Here is a 20703-nt window from a genome sequence, read left to right as displayed (position 1 = left end):
CTGGTTTAGAGCCTCTAATGATACAAAGACAGTATGGAGTACATCAGAATAGAATTTGTGTGTTTGCATGTCTGTGTTTGTGTATAAGGCATCAGCTGAGGGCCAGGGGTTGAGTGATGTAAAAGTCTAAAGATCTGCTCTTTGTATATTTTTATATGTCTACTGGAGTACAATTTCAACCGTGTATGTGTAATGATGTGTATGTCCACGTGTATTCCATACAACAATATACACATGTACTATTATGCGTTTGATCAAAGCTGTGTTGACTTGAGCTGTTTCAGCTGCGCTTTAATGATAAAACACACACTCTACTTGTCACTTACAGACTGCCCGTAATAGTGGCGAAATACATTTTGGCCGTTGGTTTAGGTGGGGAGCTTTTGAGCATCTGCTAGGGCAGGGAGCAGATCAGCAAGGCAAGGCCCTTCTGTCTCCCTGTCATTGCGGAGGGCCATCGGGGTTTAAAAGTGCCAGTGTATGTGTGTGAGTGATGCGGGTGGGCGCACAGCCGACCGGGCACTTGACTGGCGCTGTGGCACTTAGCTGGTGAGTAGCTTCTGGTTTGGCGTAGCTCCAGGTTAAGTCTGCGTGCTGTGAGGTTTTTTGTATCCATGTGCGTTGGGTGATGTGGCACCAGATGCCACTCCATGTGCCCAGATCTTGTTGACATTTGGAGTGTGGGCAAGCGGACGCACCGGAAGGCAGAAAAAAGGAGGGAAATTTAATTAGGACGAAACTGCAGCCTCCACCATTGTTACAATGTGATGTTTTGTACCATTCCAATGCAAAAACATGTAGATGCAAGCAAAACCACAAACATACCAAGACACACAAGCACAAAATAGTCATGTAAACACACATTTTGTTGCCAATTGGACGGCAGCCTCATATTTTTTACACAGTCTGTGGGAAGCGGGAAGCGAAACAGAGCAGAGGGAGCAAGTTTTACTTTGGGGGGAGAAGGGGCAGAAGGGATAGAGGGAAGTTGATTGAGAAATAGGATTGTGTGTGCATGGCTGATGGGAATAATTTGATTAAGCAAGCTGGCAGAAGGAGGAAGCCGGAATGGTAGGGAGACAGGTTGATGCCAACTCCTCTTGGCATGGCCTTCACCCTTATTCCTGACTGAGATGGTTTTAGGAGGAGGGCTCACAGTATTTGGCTTGAGGTTTAGCTTGAGACTGCAGCAAAATGAGGATGGATGGGATAATATTCTGGTTTACAGATAAGAGATGACAGAGGGAGGATGACAACAGCTGCCAGATTCAACAATATGTTGAGGAGGTGAGGAGGTGATGACGTAAGGTGGAGGTGAGGGTGTGGTACGCACGGTTTGTGGGTGGCATCATGTTGGAAGACTTCACAATACTTATTCAGCCCTCCAACAATCAAGAACATTTGCAGATACCTTTTCTGATTTTTTAAATCATTTTTTAATCAAGTGTAGCCAAGTTATACCCCCACATTCCTTGCATCGATGTTAATTGTTACTTTGCTTGCAACTTAAAGCTGAAAAAGTCCCAAAAAACTACCTAGTGAATGTGACTGTTTATTGCACATAAGTTACAGTCAATAGTTCAAACTACCGACACTCAACACAATGGCGATCAGCTTAAATTTTACCATGGTTTTCTGGTCTATTGACTGTTTCTTGGTGTGTTTGTTGCTGTTTCCTTTTATTTTTTAACTTTAGACCCAAAGCCCCTCGGCATGCTTGAAAGCACCTGGGCCTATTCCTCCAAACTAGGAAATCCACGCTGCTGTTTTACTGTTCAGAATCTATTACGGTAATTTACCATGCAACCTCGCCTACACTCCTCACTTGCCTATTCCCAGACACAGAACATGATTACTTACTCCAGCAATGTCCACACCTCATATTAACCATATCAACTTATCTATTCTGTGTTGTTACTATTAGTTACTTTGTTTGAATACACATTATGTATCCTTCAGGCTAGATCTCTCTGTTTTTTATCTTTTCACTGTAGCGAAATTGGGACTTCAGTCTTGTGTTTTGTTCTGTTTTTTCTATTTTTTTTTAAGTTGAAAATATGTAGCTTTTATGTTTAATTGATAGCTATCTGTCTGCCATTCAGCAGTTGCTGCAGTCAATCAAACTGAGTTGCATTGAGTTGGTGTAATATAGCAATTTGTCTCGAGTTTTGTAGATGGGTATTAGGTTGGGTGTCAAGCTTCGTCTTCAAATGATGTCGGGTCAAGTTTGTGAACAGTGGAAGATCTTCATCAGAGTGGTTTATTTTCGGCTCTTGAGTATTGCCATGGTTCCAGGGGAGTCACCTGCTTGTATCTATTTAAGGAAAAGTCAAATGATGTATTTAGTAGTTATGATAAAGTAAATGGAGTGATGTCTGAAGTTTCTTTAATATTCTGAGAAGATGACTGTAATGAAAAAGACAGTAAAAAATTTTAAAAAAAGGAATAGATTTCAGAAAGCTAATTTCAGTTCCCTGGATCCCCAAGGAGGTGAGAGTAGAAACGTCTACTGGTAAATTGAATGCTTCGCCATTTGGCTCACCTCCTTCTTCCCCTGGTCAAACCAGTGCAGAGTCCGCATTAATGCGGATGGTGCACCAATCTGCCTGTCTATCTCCTTTTCCATTCTTCTCTCACTTGTGAACAAGACCCTAAGATACCCAAACTCCCTAGGCTCCCCTACTCCCAAACTCCTCTAAAATACCTAGGCTCCCCTACCCGGAGTGGGCACTCCACTTGTTTCCAGCTGACAACCATCAGATTTGAAGGTACTGATTCTCATCCCAATTATTTCACATTTGGCTGCAAACCACTCCAGCGATGGCTGGAGATCACGGTCCAATGAAGCCAAGAGAACCACATCACCCACAAAAAGCAGAAACCCAATCCTGAGGCCACCAAACCAGACCCTCTCAACACCCTGGCTGTGCCTAGAAATTCTGTCCTTCGAGATAATGAACAGAATTGATGACAAAAGACCTCACTGGCTGAGACCGAACAGCCCGTACAACAGGGTTTGTTACCACATACTCCCGGAGCACCCCCAAGAGGATGCCCCACGGGACATGGTTGAATGCATTCTCCAGGTCCACAAAACACATGTAGACTCGTTAGGCAAACTCCCATGTGTCCTTAAGGACACTGCCAAGGGGGTAGAACTGGTCCACTGTTTTACGGCCAGGATGAAAACCATATTGCTCCTTCTGGATCCAAGGTTCAATGACATGTCAGACCCATCTCTCCAGCATACTGGTCTGCCCCCCCCACCCCCTCCCCTCGCGTCCCACTACCCGGTCTGCATATACCTTTTCACCAAAGTAAACTTGTTATGAGCCCTGTCCGTTTTGAGGTCCTGTGTGTGGGTCCTAACTCCAAATCTGTAACAAAAATAGTTCTGTTAAATTAGTTAGAATATGTGGTATTGACAGTATGGACAAAGTCCAAAAACATGCAGGAGGTTAATTGGAAGGCATTGGAAAAATTACCCAGATGTGTGAATGGTCGTTTGTCACTATATGCAGCCCTGTGGATAGGCACCAGCATGCCCGTGATCCTGACTGCAGGATAAGTGGTAGATAATGGATGTATGTATGGATGTATGTATGGATGGATGTATGTATGTATGGATGGATGGATGGATGGATGGATGGATGGATGGATGGATGGATGGATGGATGGATGGATGGATGGATGGATGGATGGATGGATGGATGGATGGATGGATGGATGGATGGATGGATGGATGGACTGTGAGCACTTGCATTCTTTGAAGAATGCATTGATTTTCTAACGCGAAAGCCGTGTCCAAACACCTGTTATTTTGAAGGTGCAAATCGCTCATCAAGTCATTACCCAATGGTTGTAATTTGGGCAAAACCATGAAATACTAATCCAAAGACCGGCTCTTATATCCTTTTAGAGGAAAATACACCAGTAACACAGTTGTCCCGCAGCAGTGGTAGTTTGATGGTTCACTTATCAGGAAGGAAACACGACCAATTTTGTCCCAATAAGATTAATGTTCTTGCAAGGGAAAGTGAAAGACCCAAAGTGATTTATGATACCCCCATGCTGTTTGTATTGGAGGAAATGTGCAAGGAGATCATGGCTAGTATTTCCTTATCCCCTAACATTAGAGGGACTGGTTTGTAATTTAGAAAGGGGAAAACTATAGGAGTAAACTATAGACCTATAGATATTAGACAGATTCTTGGACCAAGGAAGGTCAGTCAGCATCTTGTCTGCCAGCTCTGCTGCCATTGATGCGCAAGTGTGTGTGTGAATGGGTGAATGCTTTCCAGCAAACCACTTTGAAACTGCATGGGGTGACTTGTAAGTTGACACCATTTTTACCCCTTGAGCTTGAATGAAAAATTTAGCAACACCTCTAGAATAATCCCTGCAACTACACTGAATGTATGTGTGTTTGTTGTGTGACCATTTACATTTGTTATGAGGCTTAAAAACAACAGAGTATTATATCAGTTAAAGATTTTTCATTATGAATGTGTCTTATTATAACTGTTTACACTTAATGCATATTACTTTTACTGCTTTGCAAACTGTAATATTTATATAGATGAAAAAGTGAGTTTCAGCACATTGCCCTAGGCTCACATGCTCTCATAACATTATTCAATGTACACCTAAGAACAAATAGTTCATCTTATTCTTTCACGGTATGTCCAGTCACAGTTTGAATGTGAATACTTGAATTGTTGGATGATTTTTTCAGCTTTTTATTAAATTTGGAAATACCTGCAGTTGGTAAATTAATCCAGAAATAAAGCTAGAACTCTGTCATTGTATGACGACGGTGGGCAGTGAGAATTTAATGGTGTGAGAGAATGCAGATCTTAATAACCATTGCCCATGTGAGGTGAAGTGCTTCACAAGATCAAGAGAAAAGGAACATATAGCTTGAGATAAACAACACATTCCTTTAATATCCTTACATTTCTTCTTCCTCCTCTTTCTCTCTCATTCACTCCCTTCTTTAACCTATACCTGAACCTGCTCGTATTGCAGTGAATTTTCCGGCAGGTCTTCAACATCTCACTCTTGCCCTGCCTGTCAAAGACCGCTGAGGGCAGGGAGAGAGCAAGAGAGTGAGATTGAAGGAGAGGGAGAGAGAGGATATACTGATGAATGCTCTCACAGAGCAGAGAGTTCACCTCTCAGGTAATCCTATAAAAAGCCAAGGTGAGATGCTCCTCTGCCTGCTGCTCATTATAGCATCTTTACCTTGCACTGCAGCCACTGCGCTCTTCCTAGAGGTATATTGGGATGATGGTACAAGGATGGTGGGTGAGTGATAAGTTGGGCAGGTGGGGGCACATAAAAAGTAGAGAGGGATACCTTCTCACGATGCACACAGCGCTCGCACGTTGCACAGCACGCACCACATGTGTTTCGACTTTTTTATACCTCTCTTTTTCGCTCTCCTTTCTCTCTCCCTCTCTCTCTCTCTCTTTCTGTGTCCCTCCCTCCTCTCCACTCCCCTCTCAGTTCCTTTTTTAATCTTTTATTCATAGATTCGCAGGTGATGAAAAATTTATGCCTTGAGTCTAGCATTGAAATAAATGCAAAACGAAAACAGAAGCAGTTTATACTGACAGTCTGAATATCTCTATCTAGAACAAGGCTGCTTGCTGCAAATCAGGAAGCCTGGTTCTCTCCTGTTAACTCCGCTGCTTAAATGATCCTGTTTGGCTTCCTGCAAAGCCAGGAGATTAGTGTGTTTTGTTTTTCCCTCCGCTCTCTCTCTTGTCATCTAACCAGAAGGGGAGGGGCACTTTTTTTCAAGCACTGCATCCCAAATCTCCAGTCCCTCCCACTCTGCTCACCCATCAAGGTCCCCCTCCAGCCCTTGAACCCCCCTTATTCTGATTTTGAGTAGCCAATCAAAACAGCCTGTTAGATTAAATACTGTATGTCTAAGTGTGTGTGTGTGTGTGTGTGTGTGTGTGTGTGTGTGTGTGTGTGTGTGTGTGTGTGTGTGTGTGTGTGTTGTGTTACAGCACTTCATAGAAGGACTTTCCCTCTCTAACCAAATTTGTCTATTACAGCATCATCTTATGAAACCAGACCAACAGATGTTTTTGAGAATTTCCATCCCAAAAAATTGATCTTCACAGCAGGATCTTTATCAAATGTGTACAAACTGATTGTTTTATGGTTTTGCATGTGTCTATTTGGTTGTGTCAGAGGTTGAAGAATACATGAAAACATTCACATAAACTCGACTGTGTGTGTGAGCATACAGTATATTGTGAAGTCCTGCTGTCAGCTGTAATGATGTGTTGTGGTGGAGTGCTGTGAGCAGAGACACTTGCACGGCCTCAGCCATGGATCTAACTACTGATCTGATACTTTCTGACAGCCAGAGAGAGAGAGGGAGAGTGCGAAAGAGAGAGAGAGAGATGGAAGTTAGGCCCATGAGATAAAAAGAGCAGTCAATGAGAGGGAGCAAGAAGGACAAGCCACAGCAGTTAAAGGTACTCCGATTCACATATATCTGATCAGAAAACTATTAGCAACATATTCATGTATTACTCATGTATAATTTAGCAATCCCACACAATATATTTTTCAAAGTGACAGTCAAAATATATCAAACCCTCTCTCGCCCAGTGTAAAAATGTGTTACCGTTTTAGTAAAAGTTACCGCAAAAGTTTTACCGGTTTCTATAGGTAACCTAATAATTGGAAATTTTGTGTATTTTTTTTACTGCTCACATAGTTATTTTTATGCTGCTGACATCAAAGAAAAAATGTATAAACATATTGGTCCAGCGTAAGGATGTAAGATAGTGCCGCAGTCAAAATAGCGTGCAGCTTCTGGAATTATCATCAGGATATTTCTTACATTAGTGGTTCTTTATGTGTCTGTGAGAATGTGTGAATGTGTGAAAATGCATGCATGCAAGCCTGTATGTGTCTGGACTTGCCCCAGCTCTGTTGTGCCAGTAGTTGGCAGAGCATGGCAGCAGTGTGTAGCAAGGACATGTCGCTCAGCAATTAAATAAAGATCTCTAATTGGCCGCTTCATATTAGGGTCAGCAGGTGGAGATAGAGGAGAGGTTTGTCCCATTAACTTTTACACACTTCTATCGCGCATATGTGTACATGTGTGCACGCTCACACTCACACACTCACATACACAAACACGCACTGCAACCGTACAAAATTCAATTATTAATGGACTGATTGCTCAAGTGGAGCTTCTCTGGGAATCTGAACCTGCCACACTGAATAAAATAAAACCACTGCTTTACATTTTCATTATACCGAACCGTGTTTTAAATTGCAAATGCGTCTCGGAAACCCACTGTTGCCCCTCCCTCCTCTCCTCCCTCTCGTCCTCCCCCTCTTCCCCTTTTCCCTTGCTGTCTCACTAGAGCAACCCTCTCCTTTGCCTTGTCCCCTTCCTCATGGCTACATGTATCTGTGCATGCGCGTGTTCATGTACACACACACACTGACTGACAGACACACACACACACATGCACTTGTTCAAATTTTACCGCTGTCATGTGTGTGTGCTGCCACTATTAAGCACCCTTATTAAAGGGGGAGGCTGTGTGTGTTTGTGAGAGAGCAGGGTTGTGTGCACAAGGAAGTACTTCTGGGCCGTGTTGGAGCTCCTTTGCTTATTTGCAATCAGGTCAGACAGACAGCACAGCCACATACACTACTGTCACCTCCCTCCAGACTCTAGACTCCCTCTCTCTTCCTCTCCCCCCTCTTCCATCTCTCCTCCTCTTTCCGTTCTCCCTCTTCTCAGCAGCAGTGAAATAACACATTTTTTTCAAGAGTTGGATATCTCAATTATCTCCTTTGCAATACAGAGGACATTCCTTATTGTATCCCCAGATCCGCCTCTCTCTCTTCACTTCCATCTCTCTCCTCAGTCAGCTTTCCTCTCCTCTTAACTTTAAATTTCCATTTTTCGTCAGTTTATTTAATTCCCATGTTAAGTTTTGTCTCTCTATTGCAGTTTAAACTTTAAGCCATTATACAGATGTCATGTCGCTTGTTGCTGTCATGTAAAAGGATTTTGTATGCGATGGGGCAGCGTGGGGCAGAGCGATCATCCTTGGACCTGAACATTCTTGGTTCGATTCCTAGCTCCTCTTATTGTGTCAAAGGTTGCTGAGCAAGACACTGAACCCCCAACTGCTCCCCTGACGCTGATTGACGGCAGCTAACTGCTCATGGTTCATCCATGATGGGTTAAATGCAGAGAAGGAATGTCCCAAAGAGGGATTAATAACTTATGATCGTTATACATTCACCCTTTTATATATTTGTTGATCTGTTCAATTTGTACTCTTGTTTTAGACAATTTATTATTCTAGATGATTTCAGTGTGGTCAGTTTTGGGGCCATCAATTTTATAGCAAAGGTGTGGTACAAGTTTCTGCTAGTAGTATTGTTTTTTTTCTCCACCGCCATGCAACAAGTTGTAACCACCCATTTTCTCTAATGTTTATTTCAATCAAACTGCCGTTTCTACTGCAGGAAATTTAAAATGTATGTGCTCCTGTGCAGCAGAGGAGTTATCTCATGAAAGACCGACCTGGCACCAGATGTGAACAACAGCAAAAATGATGAAAAAAATGAAGTCTACAGAAGCTGAATCACTATTATGTTGTATCATTCTGCAATCTGGAAGTATGGAAATGGAAATATATTAACATGAAATTGTGGAGGGCTATTAGTTTGAATAGATATCTTTCAAACATGCTGTGGTCCTGTATGAGTATGTGGCACAGCTTCATCTCTGTAATGGTGATAAGCTGGGACTAACAGTACAATCAATCCGATACACCTGGTATGTATATGCACTTCAGGTTTTTCCCATATATCTACTGGTAATCTCACAAATGAAGATTACACAGCTGCTTTCTTTGCATTTTCTGAATGTCATTAGTGCTTATGAGTGAGGATGTATTTCTGTCCGTTTTCTGTTTCCTTCTGTCATTCCTTCCTACACAATGGTTGTTCCTCTGTCTTCCTGGGAGTATTGTTTCTCTGTAATTGTGAAGTGAGAGAAGGAAAGGAGAGACTTGTAGTGGTTATGGAGAGGGTAGAAAGGCTCTTGGGAGTTGTGCTCAGGGCCATAGTATTACTCTACTATCTCTGAGGGCACATTGTTTATGCATGGGGCCACATATGAAGCAGGCATTGACACTCACTGCATAGTCCCAGAGACACTGTGACTGTATGTGCATCTGTGTGTGTGCTTGTAAACAGCGTGTGTGTATGTAGATGTGCATGCAGACTTGTTTATGTATTTAACTACATGCAAAGTTTTTCCTTTAGAGTGTGTTTCTTACCAAACTATACTCTCACTGCCATTCCAGCCCAAAGGCGGGACAATGATCTTATCCTGGCCTCTATCTCTGAAGTGTCAGCACCCTACCAGTCATGTTGTTCACCTTCACAGTGTTTCTCTTTGCTCTTTGGAAACCTTTTTTGCACACTGTTTGTACGTATTTTTGCGTTTGTATGGTGTGTGTGTTTTTGACTGAATTTTATGTGTGATTTTGCCAGTCAGACGAGTGGAAGGTCAAGTACTCATGGCTGCTATCTCCCTCCTGTCTTCCCCGATGGTACAATCCTTTGCCAGATGTCCCGTCAACAATCATCCTCTCAGTCTTTCCTGACTTCTCTATTCCTCTTGCTTTTCATCCTCCATTTCCCTATTTAATCCCTATTTAATTATTTTCTTCATCCAGTAAAATGGTGCGACAAGGACGCTGGACCTGTATGCCGATAATAATAATTTATCCTTTATTAATCCCCATGGGGAAATTTGTTCGCTGCAATTAACCCATCATGGATGAACCAAGAGCTGTAGGTTGTCTTCGCCCAGCACCAGGGGAGCAGTTAGGGCTTCAGTGTCTTGCTCAGCAACACTTCAACACACTTGTAGGAGCCAGGAATCAAACCAGGAATCGTTGGTTCCAAAGACGATTGCTTTACCTCCTGTGTCACGCCACCCCCAATGTGATCACTCACATGTTTATAAAAACTCTTTTTACTATCTAACAGCACATTGGTTAAATGGTGATCCTATTTCCTTGTAAATGCATAAGTCCATGCACATGTTTTTATTTTCATATCTAATGCAAGAATGACCATTAATCTTAACTTCTTGGAATTATAATCCATTATTAAGCCTAGGCTATTCGCAGCTGCTAAAATGCCAGAAGGCAGTCATGTCTAAGCGACGAGACTCTTATGTCATAAGCTCCTTGGCCCCTGGCCAATCTACCTCCTCCTTTCATCATCATACATATCATAGAAACTATCTTTGGATGCAATGCATTGATGTTGGCGATGCATCAGGAAATGATGTTTCTCCTCTGTGAGCATCTGTGAAGAATGGCTTTGAAAGAAATGTGTCATTGCTGCCTTGACAACAAGGTGGCACTCTGCACCAAGACAAATCCCCTGAGGGTTCTCTAAACCCTAGAGGACACCTTTATCCAGTGACAGACTAGGGGAAACAAGAGGAAGCAGGGAGAGAGAGTGTAAGGGGGAGAGTCTTGCGCTCTCCTTTGTCCCTGTTTTTTCTTTCTTTTCTTTTTTTTCCTCCAAATGCCAAGTTTCCACAGTTTCTATGAAAGTACTTTGGCTTAATATCTGACGTTAACAGAAGTTAGTATCCATAACAAAAAAATGTTTTTGGCATTTGTCTAATATATATATAATATATATATATATATATATATATATATATATATATATATATATATATATATATATATATATATACTGTATTTGTATACTGCATATACTGCATATACTGTATATCGTTTCAAAATTAAATTTTAGTAGTGCCATCTTTTAAATCAGATTTGTAATATAGGCAGAATATTAATGCTTGACATTTGGTTGTTAAAATACTGGAATTTTCTGGTGGAGTCTTGACATTTTAAGACAGTTATTGAACTACTGCACAAATTCATCAGATATACTTTGTTTTCTTGAGAAGTTTAATTTAGAAGGTGTTTAGGGGAATTGTCATTTCTTTCATGTAGTGATCAGCAGACCCACTATGTCAATCAGATTAAAAATAACTACTTCAGTCAATTTTGTGTGCTGTGCCTTTTCAGGTATTTGTGGCTTTAAATGTTCAAGTGTGTATTTGTCAGTGTCTATGCTATAAACAGTGTCCCAGCAGCAGAGTGTAAGACTGTTGTTCCCACACGAAAGAGATCACTGTTGAATATGCCTGAAGCCATCTGCACCAGACCCAAGACTGTAACATCTGTGACACACACACACACACACATAGACACACACTGGGCCCATCACCACACGGGGAGAACTACACACTTAAATGCTGTGATGGAACTGTCATACACTGAGCATATGGTGTGAACCCCTCCCCCCAAACCTTGAGGTCCATAACGTCAGAAGTGACAAGCTATGTAGAATTAGTCTCTATTCTTACTCATAATAAAGGGCAGTTATTCACATTTTGCTGAGGTCAGTCTCATAGCAACTGTCAAATTAGGGCACATTTTGATTTGATTGCCCTGCTACGTGCACGGAGAGGCAATGATGAGGGATTATCAGTTCACAGTTCAATGAAGCCTGATTTGTAATGGCAATGTTGAGTTTAGTCAATCGCTGAGGTCATTCAAAACTTGTTCTCACATGCTTAGTATTATTGTGATATGCCTGAGCATACAGTTGATAACAGACATGTTCAGTAAATCCCATCTTGTTTGAGACTCAGTGCATCATATGTATATGCACTAAGTACAGCAACTGTAACTTGGTTGGTTATGGGTTGAAAGATTTGGATTCAATAATATGCAGGGTATTGTAGTTTGTGCATTTTGTGCAGAAAAATGTCAACATGTCAGTCCTTTGAGCTTGTTCAAATTCTCCTCAGTTAGAAGGTCAAATCATGTTTCTGATCTAGCAATATAAAAAAAGCTAAAGTTTTCATTTATCACAGCTTTTTTAGTTTGCAAAATATCATTTTTGATGAATACTTTGTTACAAGCCAAATCAAAATACTGCCTCATTACTGCGTACTAGTATCACTTAACATAGCACCAGGGCTCTGTTTATACCCCTTACCACCATCAGGTAAGAAATCCAAAGAAGCTAACAACACTAAAATGGCATTTAATAAGTCATATTAAAACTGGAAGTTGCATATTAAATAATGAATACTATTTTTAGAACTGTACTCCAGGCTTCTCACTGGCTGCCCGCTGGCAACCAGGTGCCCATAAACACCATGATATCCCTACCACTGTAGAACTGTTGACAAAGACTAATCACCTGGCTGTAGTAGTGATTATGTATTTGCTGACTTGTTTCTCTGTTTGCTTTATGGAACAATCCTTCAAAAAGTCTAAAAATTCCGTAAGAAATCTCTATTCCAAGCTCGCTTGATACTGGCAGCACTGAGAATATAATGCAAATGACACAAACTATAGATAGTTCACGCCCACTCTGGGCAAGTGGAAGTTGTCACGATGGTGTCTTTAGCTTTAGAATCCTGTACACTATTTTGTTTACGTTTTTTGCCACGTTTGTATATGAATATAGTAATGGATAATAGTAAAATGCTGATCTGATGCCATTTGTACTGACCGCCATTCAGTATGACAAAAGATATAGTTTTGATCATGTGTCACTGTTGTGCATGGTCTGGTGTTGGCAGCTTTCATTGTTATAAATGGAAGCCCAGGGTGGTTTTATCAACTCCACTAATAGTCTGCTAGCATTGTTTTAAGACTACCCCTTTTCTGTAAATTAAGCTCCTTTATTTTTAAGATATCACCTAGAAATGGATCAAGGGGGAATGTCTCAGATTTAGTTATTTAAAAATGAGTTTCAGCCAATTCTAAATATATTTTTATATATATTATATTATATATATATATATATATATATATATATGTGTGTGTGTGTGTGTGTGTTTTGCCTTTATTTACACCAAAAAAGTCTGTCTAACTGCATTAGGAACTACCTTATGCCTTCTTAAAACTTTGTTTAATGGACGCTTGCAATATTTAAGCCTGTATAGCCACTTTTTACATTTTGTTTATGCATCATTTCTGGAGCAGGCCAGAAATATTGTGCAAAATTCCAAAATGTTCAAGTTTTGTTTTTTTACAATACACATAGAATAGTGTATGTTTATACAGTCACAGATTAAATAATTAACCACTCACAATCTTGAATGCTTTTGGAGAAGAAATTCACCGAAAGCCTGCTTAATCGGACAACACTCTTAAGTTTTCCACTAATGCAGACCGTACATAATCATTAAAGTTAAACCAGTGAAAAAAATATGCCAAACAAACTAGAAAAAAAAGAACTTATGACCAGGTGTACCAGCTTCACCATCTGTGTGTTTGATGGGTCAATTGTGTGCCTGTGTTTACTGCTCTGCCCCCATTTTCCACCCTTATCACTCCCACTCTTGTTCAGCCCAATCTAAAAGTGAAAGTGCTGATTGCCGTAAAAGACCATACAAACATGTTGGCAGCCATTATCTATAGTTAGAGAAGACCATGTAGGGAGCCCAGCCTTTTATTCTGACGACTCCACGCCATCCCTCCACCCTCCACCCTGCTGGTTTGTGTATGTCAAAGCTTCGTAATTTGGCCCAACGTATGGCTCAGTGTGCCACAGTTAATGAGGGGTTGTTTGAGAGTTAAACGCACGTGAAGAATCATCAGGGAGCTGAATCTACAGACGAAAAAGGAGACATTTGAATATCAACACTTGCAGAGTGGGTTGAGAAATTGAGTGATCAGAGACAGATTGTGTTTTGAGATCTGTAGTGATGACTGCGACAGAACAAATGTCAAAATGAAGGTCAAAACGAATGACTTGAAATACCTTGCATGTATAATAATAAACATTTTTTTAATGCTTCAGAGTAAAGAAGTCTCTCAATAAGGTCACTGATGAATTACAAAGTTAAATAGCCTCTTAGTGATATTGTTGGTAAGGCAAAAAAAATATGCTGCATGGGCTTTGTTGGTGAACGCATGAAATATTATCAGCGCAATGTAAAGAATATGGGTCAATTTTAGAACTCCCAATTTTCCTCCAATAACTCAAAATACCAAAATGACATAAGCATTAGAAAAAACAACTTCAAAATCAATTTCTAATCGTAAGATATTATCTTGAACAACTTGAGGGATTCTGTCCCTTGAATTTTTTTCAATGCGTCAAAATTATAATAAATGAAATGACAAAACAGAAGAAGGAAAGAATCAGCCCTGCAGAATAGAAGCTTAATACAGAATCCACCTGCTAATTTAACACATTAATTAGACCATGGTGCAGGGGTATTTAAACATGCAGGGATCCCTGTGATCCAACAAAGACCCACTCTGCCTAGCACCAGCTATCAGGGAGAAGGACTGTAATGGTAGAAGTCAAAACAGGGCTATTCATTTGCTCTTGTTGAACTAAGTGCATTCTTGGCTCACAGTTGGGGGGCATCACAGCAGACTGTGTGGCTAAAGCCAGAGAGCCCATTTGTGAAGGCAAATGTCACCATGTCACACCGCCCTGCATCTATGCATCTTTCTCTCTGTTGCCGCTACCCTGCTGGGCCCTTCAGCTGTAATTCTTTCTCTGTGTTTACATCTGTTTTCCCTTTTTTCTCTTTCAAATGTAACTCTCTCAGGCCACTCATCATCTCAGTCTGTCAAATCAGTTACTGCTTATTCCGTATTGTATCTGTTTCAACAGCTAAGTTTCTGTTACATCTATGCATTTCCTTTTTCTCTTCTGGCTCTACCTTTTTTCTTGCCAGTCATCATTCAGCCTCAGCTGAACTCTAAAAAATGGTAGCTTTTACATTACATTGCACTGTTATTAGTACATTCATCCATTCTGTCCCCCCGTCCTCCCTCCCTTTTATCGTCTGTCAGCCAGTGGACATTTTTGGGTGTGTTTATAACACAGAAACTGAGGCTTAATTGAAGGAGGGTAATCAAGACAAAGATGGAGATTGATCTTCCCTATCCATCCCATCCTTCATCCTCTTTCCCTACCTTACTCGTCCTCCCATCTTTACTTGTGTCTTACAGAGGCTGCTACATCTTTCCTATGCCTGTTTGCACTGCAACCAGCGCGCGCCCCCCAGTCTATCACAAAACCAAACAGTATGCATGTGCTCTCAGCCTGGCAAAATGTTTTATAAGGCAGTATCCGTATGTGTGGAGCTGCCAAGATAATGAATAGGCGACCCAGCTCATGCATGCTAATGTTATGTTGTAAGCAGTTTTGTTGACAAGTGCTAATACTTCTTTCATACTATCATCAAAAGCAGCTAATACAACAGCCATTACGCCACAGCAATCCATGCAAGACATGATGGATTGTGACCTTAATATAGGTTAGCCCAGTTTTGAAAGTTAAACAACCTGCAATAAATCACTGAATTATTACAATGTGCTTTAATTGGTTAAGGACTGTTTATTTCCTAAAGAGGTAGGAAAAATTGGGTTTCTGCACTTTTTAATTTGCAGAGTGCATTTTCATTACAAATGGCAGTTTAATATTACCCTCCTTTGTCATGCAAAATACGCAACACGCTTGCAATCTATTAATTGGACAAAAATGCAGTGCCAGCGTAAATCCTCCTCCTCCCTCACTCCCTCACTCTGTCTTCCCCCCTGCCTCTCAGGTGGTAAGAGCTGGTACATCTATCAGAACCAGAAACCAGGGATACTACTTAAACATTCAATCTCACTCCATGCCACTCCTTGTACAACAACATGGATAAAAAAAATCCTGCGACAAAATAAACTAGAAATAAACATGACATTCTATTGTCTGCTCTGCCAGCAGTGTATTAAATGATAGTAAATATAAGGACATGCTTGGCAATTATGCCTACCCCCTGTTGATTTTGGATTTTCATCTCTTCTTCACTGCAGCCTCACATGATTTATATAGCAGGAGATTAAGACAGTCCTTCTTATTTCATTTCACAAGACTACAAGCTTATTATAAATTGATAAACATCTTTTTATGTATTTCTCTTTCCATATATGCCATTACCTCTGATACAAACATTTTTAATTTGTTGTTTGTGTGTTTTTTTTTCATACATACACTGTCTTAGCGCAAACAACATTGCATGTTGGCAAATAATCAAATTAAATGAGAAATCCATCCTTAAACATTGTAGCATAATTAAAATAGTTATTGATCGGGCTCTCTGCATCTTTCTTATATTCTTAGTACCTCAGATTAATATCAGAGAGATGCCCCATGCATAACATCACCAGCAAAATGCGACAATGATGTATGATAGTCTTGTGAAATGAACTGTAGTTTGGTGTTGAGCCTTACTCTTTTATAGTATTTTTTTTCTTTCATCATCTTTTGTTGTTTGTTTGTTTTTCTTTGTTCACTTGAATACATATATTTTATACTGTATTCTCTAAGCAATGACACCTGTAGTTGGTATATCACAATCTGCCACAGTCAATCTTGGTCAGTGAAAATGTCTTCTTCTTTTCCTTTTGGCTTTTCCCTTCAGGGGTCACCACAGCACATAAACTTCTTCCATAACCCTGTTCTCTGTATCCTCCTCTCTCACACCAACTAACTTCATGTCCTCTTTCACAACATCAATACATCTTGTCTTTGGTCTCCTCTAGACCTCCAGCCTGGCAGCTCCAATCCCTGCATCCTTCTATCGATATATTCACTCTCTCTCCTATGTACAAGACCGAACCATCCCAGTGTAGCTTCTCTGACCTTATCTCTAAAACATGTGCTAATTAACTAAATGACTTATCAAAATGTAATCTGCAATTTTTTATTTAAAAGTATCTAGAAATTGTAATATATTGCCACATTTTGCAAAATGAATAGGGCACGCGATGTTTGGAGGAACCCTTATCTAGTCATTCATATATGTTATATATTATATTATTTACGTGAACTGAATTCAAAAGTACACAAGTTGATTCAAGCTTTTTGGAGGAATAATACACATCTTGAAACTTGACAGTTTATTATTAATCCCCTTCACATGACGCAGTCTCACTTTTAAGACTCATCTCATACTAGTTTAACTCATACTCTGAACTTTGGTTACATTTGCACAAACCAGACCTGGGAAAGATATGTATTTATCATTGATGATATTCATATCCACAACAGACCTCACAGAGGTCCCCTAGAGCAAGTTAGAGGCGAAACAAGTCTTTGTACTATTAAACCCAACCTTCGATTTACACTTCTATTTATATTCTATTGTCAGGCATCACATTGTATCAAAATTCTCCAATGATTGAGAGAAATTTAATTAGAAGTATAACATTGAACTTTTGAAGCCTTTTGAATGGTTTATCAAATGGCCATGAATGGCATGAAATGCTGATGGTTCGTTTTGAATAGATTTTATCATATTTTTGGTTTCTTGGTTGTTTTATTTTTAGAAACCGTATCCCAAAATATAAATAAATATAAATATTCACACAAGGTCAAATAACCACTTATGGGTAATAAGAAGTTATCTCTTTAAACATATAAGGTATAATGCACATGGGAGACAGACCAGATACACCTCACTCAGGTACTCAGGCACTATGGATGATTTGCTACCTAAAAAAAGTCTAAAGATTTTTAAAATGATGTGTCTGCAGTGATCCAGTAATGATCAGTATTTTATAAAAAATATAAATAATATTACAGTATGAATAGTACCAATATCTGTGCAGTGGGAATCGTCAGTAGTCTGATTAGCAGAATGTAGACACTTCAGCCTTGGCCCATTGACCCACAAAAGGTCCACAAAAGGTCTTTCAAAAGTTTGTACCAATACTCCTTTCTTTCCATGTGGCCTCTTCCAGCCACATGATATATGTAATGCAACTTACTATGTTTGGCAAGACATATTTCAAACAATAATTTTAGTGTCAGCCAAGCAGAATATGCACCTAAACCTCAAAATGATTGAATATTAGCTCTATAACAATGGTTGATTTTTTTTCATATGTGCAATGTGTGGATCTTTTTGGTAAATAAATAAGTAAATACACTAATAAATAAATTAAGCATTTGAAGTTGAAATGCTGGTCATTTTTTTGTGCACAGTACATCATTGACCTGCTGTTATCTTTCATGGTATCAATGACCTTTTTGAGTCATTGATATTTTGGATTTGTATTATAGCTGCTCCTTTTTTTATACCATTGCAATTTCTTTTCTTTGTTAGAACTGTTAAGGCATGATGGTACCAAACTAAATGGTCATCTATAGTTTTGTTGATCATCATAATACTGATGCAGTAACACTTTCTGCTGCTTTGTTTTACACTATTAAAAGTTTTGATGGTCTTTTTTGAAACTTGTCAAAAAAACAACAAAAGTCAACCATGGAAGAAATCTAAGTTATTGTCCTCCTGACCCATTCAGACTTAGGACAGAGGGGGATAAGGTGTGGGTCTGTTTGCGTCTTTAGGTCAGTACCACACTCTGTGTGTGTGTCTTAAAAACAACTTTTGATGTGTAATCATCACAATGAAACAATTGCATATTATGTTCAAGCCAAATGTTGTAAATCACTGTAGAAAATTAAAAAATAATCAATTAAAAGTTTTTAAGAAAGTTTTATTTGGCACTATAGGTTTTCATTTGCACTAGTGGTCTATCATATTCATTTTGTTGCTGTGTTGTTATTAGCTTAGTTGTACAGGGACATCAGTGGAATAAATCAAAACCACCTTGTTAATTTTCATTGAGCATGATGGGTATTTTTGAAATTGGCCATATTGAAACACATTTGCTATCATTTTTGTTTATTTTTCCCTGGCTTTATCAGAACTTCATGGTTTCAATCCATTGATGAAACTGAAAGTTAAAATGTATGTTTTTGTATCAGTTCAAGCAAACATGCTTGACAACCTGCATTGTTATTGATGGTGAATTCATTTTTTAACTCATTTTAAACTAACAGTCATAAGACTGTTAGTTTATTATTGTATACATTTTGAAAACCAAGACTAAAAAGTAGTGAACAGCTCCCCTGTGGCAACATTACAAGAAATTGCCAGCTGGCTTTGACAGGGTGCCACCCAGACAAGTCACAATGCTGTCCTGTGTTTCTAACCCCAGTAAACATACTGGAACACATACGCACTCACACACACACACACACACATATACACGCACACACACGCACACATGCACACAATCCTCTCGAGGCCATCACTCACCCGTCATTCTTCGATGCTTCGTAGACCAATCAGGCACTGTCTCATGAGACACAGTGTCATACATTTAAGGATGCATGACAAAGTGCTCCTTGATTTCCCAGTGGCCACTGTCTTCAGCTTGCTCACGCTTCTAAACATGCATGTATGTACACACACATGTGTTCATATTCCTGAAACATTTTATATCTGGTGCATGCCAACAATAAAGCATTACAAGGTCTCAAAAAGGATGTGAGTTTGAATTATTTGGCAAATGAAGAATGTTAGAAAGAAAGAAAGGTGGCTGGTGACAGCAGCACAGAGGGGTCACTTTTTATTGTTCATGACCATTTGTCAGTAAACAGTAACATGTAAAGAAAGTTCAGGTAAATACTTAAACTATGTGCGTCATACTTTTCACCTGGGCACTAAAAGCATGAAGCTTCATTTCAGATGAGAGGCCACAACCCTCCTGTCACAATGTTTTTAAATTGCTTTTGGTTTGTCTTTAACCCAATTTCATTTTATAGCAGTGAAACATTCAAAGCCCACTAGCACGCCTGACTGATGGAGAACAGCTTCTCTGTGATGTTGACATTTTCAGACAAGGAAAAAGCTCTGTAGTTGACCTGTGTTCCCCCCTACCCTTGTTTTCTGTTTTTACCTATATCTTACTGCTTTTTTTTCCCCTGCTTATTTGTGTGTTTTGTCATGGACCATGCTAAATAATGTGGCCAATGAAGAACTGCAGAATATTACATTTTTAGAATAGAGAGAAATAGAAGAATTAGTAATACCAATAGTCAGAGCAACTTGAAGAGGTCTCAAAGTTACCTGTGCATGACCCACAAAAGTGATTTGTTCAAGGAAAAGGCATTTTGGACCCATTACTCTAGCCATTGTGGTTGTGCACTCATATGAAACAAGGCAGAGGATAGGGTGAAGTCGAGCAAAGGTATAGCAGCAAAGCTCAATTGCAAACGTAGCTTTTATGCTGGATAAAAGCAGGACTTCAATTTGTAAGCTTTCAGAGGTTTTGTGTATGGGTCCATTGAAGACAGACATACAGTAATGTTACAAAGCCATTTGTGCCACACTTTTCACAATTATGGCCTTTTCTCTAAAAATGTGTTGTTTATAATAGGTGACTGAGACAACAATTGCAATGGAGTAGCTTTGAAGCTGGGGGATCTGTAAAGAGTCTTGGCACAATGCAGCAAACATGTGACAATAAAGAAGAGCATAATCTTCATAAACCAACAGCGAATCACCATTTATCTGCCATTGTGCGATGTGTGTATATTCATGAATAATACTGTTCACTATGCCTCTGTTTACAAATCTTTGAATTTTTGCATGAGTGTTTCTGTGCACGTGTGTCTGTGTGTGTGTTTGAGAGGGTGCGTATGAGAAAGAGAGGCACAGAAAGACAGAAAGGGACTTGACTATCCTGAGATTTGGTATTTACAAACTGCAGTGAGACAGAA

The 20703-nt window shown here is 39.7% G+C and overlaps 1 protein-coding gene across 3 annotated transcripts in view; it reads left to right on the top strand.

The window, feature by feature from the left end:
- kiaa0825 (KIAA0825 ortholog) overlaps positions 1–20703 on the top strand; it is a 116441-nt gene that overhangs the window by 75556 nt on the left and 20182 nt on the right. Inside the window, exon 23 of one of the 3 annotated variants that reach the window (XM_086173877.1) lies at positions 5029–5181. The exons of the other annotated variants lie outside the window; for them this stretch is intronic. Coding sequence (XP_086030003.1) covers positions 5029–5181 — 153 coding nt within the window. The remainder of the gene's footprint in view (positions 1–5028; positions 5182–20703) is intronic. 3 annotated transcript variants of the gene reach the window in all.

This window comes from Fistularia commersonii, chromosome 26 (genome assembly GCF_037954325.1).
Source record: "Fistularia commersonii isolate RoL2024-O1a breed Wild chromosome 26, RoL_Fcom_v1.0, whole genome shotgun sequence".
Taxonomy (NCBI): domain Eukaryota; kingdom Metazoa; phylum Chordata; class Actinopteri; order Syngnathiformes; family Fistulariidae; genus Fistularia; species Fistularia commersonii.
The sequence above is the reverse complement of the archived record's forward strand: the minus strand, read 5'-3'. Positions and strand labels throughout refer to the sequence as shown.